Raw genomic sequence first — 6633 nt, 5'->3', positions numbered from 1 at the left:
GTCCCTTTGAGTGCTGTGCAATTATATGGATAAAGTCTGTGTAAAGCCAAAACATATTTTTTAGTTAAATAACTAGGAAAGCCTGGGAAAGAGCGGGGCATTTGGAGAGAGCTGGCTTGTTGCTGGAGAGCAGCTGTAGAGGAAGAGGTGCTGTGTTGTGTCTTGCTGGGAAAGGAAGGAGCAGGTGAGTAGCTTGTATGCTGAACGCTGTTATACCCTAACCCAGATGGCTGGACTAAGCTGCTCCGGTACCCGCTCTAGATCGTCAGTCTGTGATTCAAGTGGCTGCTGTATGGGCCCGCTGGAGGCGCCACGGTGGTGAACTGCCAAAATGTCTTTATTCTTCCTGCCACAGTTAACAAACCAAGGGGAGCTCCTCCAACACCTCGGCTAACTGCTACAGGAGGATTCCAGAGAGGGAGTGGTGAGCGGGTCATAGACCAATGGTTAAGCTGAACCTTTGGCAGTGTTATTAATCTGTGGGTATAAGTTTCCACACATCATTGTTCTAACTGTTGCTGCTGCTAAACTAGGCTACCTGTTCTCTTCATCCCACTGCTAAAACTGTGCATACTTTTCAGCTAATTGCCGCAACTGTGCCTACCTTTCATATAATCACTCAATTGTATCCTAAGATCCCCCCTATTGCTCTATCCAACTCCTGAGGTGCATTACTGTAACCACGGAAACCATAGACATATCCCATCCCTGTGTGCCAATGTCTTCAAGGGCCCCAACTTAGCCAGTAGAAGATTTACACTAAGGACTAAAGTTAGATAACTTCATCCTAGGGGAAGAGCTGTGCTTGAATTGAAATTCATACTCTCAGGCCTAAACCTAGACGCTTTGTCAGGAGAGCTCTCAAGTGACATAGCCATGTCCCTATTGTTACTTATTTGATCACTCAAGCTGTTGAGGTCACAGTATTTTCTGAATTTTAGAATCACTGCAAAGGACCTTAGGAAGCTGATTGTGTATCCATTATTATATTTTATGGTGATTGGCTTAAACTTGCTAATACATTCTGTTATTCTTTTATAGAATTGCATGGAAAAGTGAGAAGGGGGACTTTTAGGGTGCCTGGAACAAAGTAATGGACTATTGCATTTTATAAAATATAACGATTTTTATTCCATACATTTGTTAAAAAAGATATAACAATCTTCCTGTTAAAATATTATATTTATACCAAGAAATATACAAATACACTCAAATTTACTGTTCAACAGCGTTTTCTCAACATGTTTCGCCAAGATATGGCATCCTCAGGAGATTCTTAATTGTCCGTGTACAGCCTATTCACTGCAATACATAAGAAAATACATAAGACACAATGAAAAAATGCAAACAATGGGGCCAAAATGCCCTTAATCCTTCATCTTAAAAGCAATTTTTCAGGTCAGTATGCGAACACACCAGGGCCACAGGACCACCAAATATTGAGGATATCAGTGTGTCGTAGGAGAACCAAAGTGCCTGTTTAAAGATCTAAAAATTATGTCAGATATATAAACTGTAGCATGTACATCCACTTACTAGATACCAAAAGCACCCAGTGAGGCCCAAAGCAAGTCTCTTCCTCCAAAAAGCCATATTTAAATAGTAATTACTAGGGATGAGCCGAACATCCCCCCCCCCCCCGGTTTGGTTCGCACCAGAACCTGCGAACGGACCGAAAATTTGCGCAAACTTTAGAACCCCATTAAAGTCTATGGGACTCGAACGTTCGAAATCAAAAGTGCTAAATTTAAAGGCTAATTTGCATGGTATTGTCCTAAAAAGGGTTTGGGGACCTGGGTCCTGCCCCAGGGGACATGTATCAATGCAAAAAAAAGTTTTAAAAGCGGCCGTTTTTTCGGGAGCAGTGATTTTAATGATGCTTAAAGTGAAAAAAAAAGTGAAATATTCCTTTAAATATCGTACCTGGGGGGTGTCTATAGTATGCCTGTAAAGTGGCGCGTGTTTCCCATGCTTAGAATCCCTGCACAAAATTACATTTTAACCACTTCAGCCCCGGAAGGATTTACCCGCTTCCTGACCAGAGCACTTTTTACAATTCGGCACTGCGTCGCTTTAACTGCTAATTGCGCGGTCATGCAATGCTGTACCCAAACGAAATTTGCGTCCTTTTCTTCCCACAAATAGAGCTTTCTTTTGATGGTATTTGATCACCTCTGCCGTTTTTATTTTTTGCGCTATAAACGGAAAAAGACTGAAAATTTTGAAAAAAAATGATATTTTCTACTTTTTGTTATAAAAAAAATCCAATAAACTAAATTTTAGTCATACATTTAGGCCAAAATGTATTCGGCCACATGTCTTTGGTAAAAAAAATGTCAATAAGCGTATATTTATTGGTTTGCGCAAAAGTTATAGCGTCTACAAACTAGGGTACATTTTCTGGAATTTACACAGCTTTTAGTTTATGACTGCCTATGTCATTTCTTGAGGTGCTAAAATGGCAGGGCAGTACAACCCCCCCCCCAAATGACCCCATTTTGGAAAGTAGACACCCCAAGGAAATTGCTGAGAGGCATGTTGAGCCTATTGAATATTTCTTTTTTTTGTCCCAAGTGATTGAATAATGACAAAAAAAAAAAAATTTACAAAAAGTTGTCACTAAATGATATATTGCTCACACAGGCCATGGGCATATGTGGAATTGCACCCCAAAATACATTCAGCTGCTTCTCCTGAGTACGGGGATACCACATGTGTGGCACTTTTTGGGAGCCTAGCCGCGTACGGGGCCCCGAAAACCCAGCACCACCTTCAGGATTTCTAAGGGCATACATTTTTTATTTCACTCCTCACTACCTATCACAGTTTTGAAGGCCATAAAATGCCCAGATGGCACAACCCCCCCCCCAAATGACCCCATTTTGGAAAGTAGACACCCCAAGCTATTTGCTGAGAGGCATGGTGAGTATTTTGCAGCTCTCATTTGTTTTTGAAAATGAAGAAAGACCAGAAAAAAATTTTTTTTTTTTTCTTTTTTCAATTTTCAAAACTTTGTGACAAAAAGTGAGGTCTGCAAAATACTCACTATACCTCTCAGCAAATACCTTGGGGTGTCTACTTTCCAAAATTGGGTCATTTGGGGGGGTTTTGTGCCACCTGGGCATTCCATGGCCTCCGAAACTGTGATAGGCAGTGAAGAGTGAAATCAAAAATTTACGGCCTTAGAAAGCCTGAAGGCGGTGCTTGGTTTTCGGGGTCCCGTGCGCGGCTAGGCTCCCAAAAAGTCCCACACATGTGGTATCCCCGTACTCAGGAGAAGCAACAGAATTTATTTTGGGGTGTAATTTCACAAATTCCCATGGCATGTTTGAGCAATATAACATTTAGTGACAACTTTGTGCAGAAAAAAAAAAAAAAATTTGTCTCTTTCCCGCAACTTGTGTCACAATATAAAATATTCCATGGACTCGACATGACTCTCAGCAAATAGCTTGGGGTGTCTACTTTCCAAAATGGGATCATTTGGGGGGGTTTGAACTGTCCTGGCATTTTATGCACAACATTTAGAAGCTTATGTCACACATCACCCACTCTTCTAACCATTTGAAGACAAAGCCCTTTCTGACACTTTTTGATTACATGAAAAAATTATTTTTTTTTGCAAGAAAATTACTTTGAACCCCCAAACATTATATATTATTTTAAAGCAAATGCCCTACAGATTAAAATGGTGGGTGTTTCATTTTTTTTTTCACACAGTAATTGCGCAGCGATTTTTCAAACGCATTTTTTGTGGAAAAAACACACTTTTTTAAATTTTAATGCACTAAAACACACTATATTGCCCAAATGTTTGATGAAATAAAAAAGATGATCTTAGGCCGAGTACATGGATACCAAACATGACATGCTTTAAAATTGCGCACAAACGTGCAGTGGCAACAAAATAAATACATTTTTAAAAGCCTTTAAAAGCCTTTACAGGTTACCACTTTAGATTTACAGAGGAGGTCTACTGCTAAAATTACTGCCCTCGATCTGACCTTCGCGGTGATACCTCACATGCATGGTGCAATTGCTGTTTACATTTGACGCCAGACCGACGCTTGCGTTCGCCTTAGCGCGAGAGCAGGGGGGACAGGGGTGCTTTTTTTTTTTTTTTTTTTTTTTTCTTTATTATTTTTTTGCTTTTTTATCTTATTTTTAAACTGTTCCTTTCATTTTTTTTTTTAAATCATTTTTATTGTTATCTCAGGGAATGTAAATATCCCCTATGATAGCAATAGGTAGTGACAGGTACTCTTTTTTGAAAAAATTGGGGTCTATTAGACCCTAGATCTCTCCTCTGCCCTCAAAGCATCTGACCACACCAAGATCGGTGTGATAAAATGCTTCCCCAATTTCCCAATGGCGCTGTTTACATCCGGCGAAATCTAAGTCATAAAATGCTCGTAGCTTCCGGTTTCTTAGGCCATAGAGATGTTTGGAGCCACTCTGGTCTCTGATCAGCTCTATGGTCAGCTGGCTGAATCACCGGCTGCATTCTCAGGTTCCCTGTTGAGACAGGAGAGCCAGAGAAAAACACGGAAGACGGGGGGGGGGGTCGGGGGGGGGGTCGGGGGGGGCATTCCCTCTCACTGCTTGTAAAAGCAGTCTAGAGGCTAATTAGCCGCTAGGATTGCTTTTACATGAAAGCCGACCGCTGGCTAAAAAGAATGATACCAAGATGATACCTAAACCTGCAGGCATCATTCTGGTATAACCACTCAAAGTCGTGAATGGCGTACCTGAAGACAAAAAAATGGTTAACAATAAAGCACAGTAAACGGTAAAGTATAAAAAATTGCATACCTGAAAAGCAAACATGATAAAACATAATAACAATAAAACATTGCAGAATAGAATACAGTAAAAAAGAGCAGAACAATAGAGAGAGAATAGAGAGAGAGAGAACAATGAAACGACAACTATTTTTTTTTATTTTTGTTTGTGTTTTTTTTTTTTTTTTACACTTTTTTTGTAACTAACTTTTATAACTGTAACCGGTTCCAGGTTCGGGTCTCTCAAAATGCAATGGCATCTTGGAAAACCCTGTGAAAGTGTGCCTAGTCTGTGCAATGCTGTACCCTACGCTAATACTCAACTAGTGAATGGTAGCGTTCAAAATATTCACCAAAGCAAAAACCAGGATTGTCAGGACAGGAGGGACAATAATAGCGGGTGTCATGCCTATATCCGCGCTTGCTGCAGACACAACATCTTTTTTGGGGGGGTTCGTTGGGTAGGGATACTCGGTAGGACATAAAGAAAATGCCTCTCATGCAGCCGACTGCATTTGGTTGGGGATGTGAATGGGGGAAGTACGGGCGCTGCAGAAGCGGTGGGTTCCCAATTAGGATTGGCGAATGCAGCAGGAAGGGCATTATGGGCACGACAGGCCTGTGTTTGTCTTTTTGGTGGCAGCGGGACACTACTTGTGCTTGCCACCTCACCAGCTTGAACTGCACTTATGGGACTCGCCAGGTCACCAAGTGTTACTGCAGTGCTGGTATGACCACGACCGGGGTGTACTAGGCCGCTGGTGCTTGCCAGTTCACCAAAACGCTACAAAAAAAAGTGACAGTGATCGATCGATACTGCACTTGGGTGAGCTGGGCTGGGCCGGGCGGAGGGGCAAAACGCAGGTGCTAGCAGGTATCTGGGCTGATCCCACTAACACTGCGTTTTTGGGAACCCTAAACTGCTGGGGACGCTAGTATAGATCTGATCGGATCAGATATTGATCCGATCAGATACTATACCACTAAGGGAGGTGTATGCTGCGTGTGTGGGTGTTAGCGGTACTGGCGCTAATCTGACGCTGCCTGGGGCTGGTGCTTGCCAGTTCACCAAAATGCTACCAAAAAAACTGTTAGCGATCGCAGGGATCAGGCCTGACTCTGCGAACGCTGCAGTTATGCGTTTAGTGTTTTGTAAGTGACAGTGATCGATTGATACTGCACTTGGGTGAGCTGGGCTGGGCCGGGCGGAGGGGAAAAACACAGGTGCTAGCAGGTATCTGGGCTGATCCCGCTAACATTGCGTTTTTGGGAACCCTAAACTGCTGGGGACGCTAGTATAGATCTGATCGGATCAGATATTGATGCGTTCAGATACTATACCACTAAGGGAGGTGTACGGTGCGTGCGTGGGTGTTCGCGGTACTGGCGCTAATCTGACGCTGCCTGGGGCGACGCATATCACCGCCGGGCAATCAGGGGGCTAAACCTTTATTCGGTAATAAACGGCGGGTGCCCTGACACTATAAAAAATAAACGAACTAACCAGCGTCACCTGTAACAGTTATACGGTGATCAGTGGTGAAAGGGTTAACTAGGGGGCCATCAAGGGGTTAAAACATTTATTAGGTAGTATATGGGGGTCCCTGTCGCTATAAAACGCTGACAGCGAACCTAAATATTTACGTTCCTAACTAGCGTCACCAGTGACACTAATACAGCAATCAGAAAAATGATCGCTTAGCGACACTGGTGACAGGGGGTGATCAATGGGTTAAAACTTTATTAGGGGGGTTAGGGGGGTACCCTTGACCTACAGGGGGCTAATACTAACTGTCCTACCACTGCTAACTGTCACAAACTGACACTATGCAGTAATCAGGAAAAAAAAAAA

At 42.6% G+C, this 6633-nt stretch overlaps 1 protein-coding gene across 1 annotated transcript in view; it reads right to left on the bottom strand.

The window, feature by feature from the left end:
• Positions 1-1126: 1126 nt before the first annotated feature.
• Positions 1127-6633, bottom strand: part of LOC141145322 (carbonic anhydrase 13-like) — a 116102-nt gene continuing 110595 nt past the window's right edge. Inside the window, exon 10 of the mRNA XM_073631899.1 lies at positions 1127-1302. Coding sequence (XP_073488000.1) covers positions 1300-1302 — 3 coding nt within the window. The 3' untranslated portion in view covers positions 1127-1299. The remainder of the gene's footprint in view (positions 1303-6633) is intronic.

This window comes from Aquarana catesbeiana, linkage group LG05 (assembly GCF_042186555.1).
Source record: "Aquarana catesbeiana isolate 2022-GZ linkage group LG05, ASM4218655v1, whole genome shotgun sequence".
NCBI classification, from domain to species: domain Eukaryota; kingdom Metazoa; phylum Chordata; class Amphibia; order Anura; family Ranidae; genus Aquarana; species Aquarana catesbeiana.
Note: the sequence above shows the minus strand (reverse complement) of the source record. Positions and strands in the feature narration are given on the sequence as shown.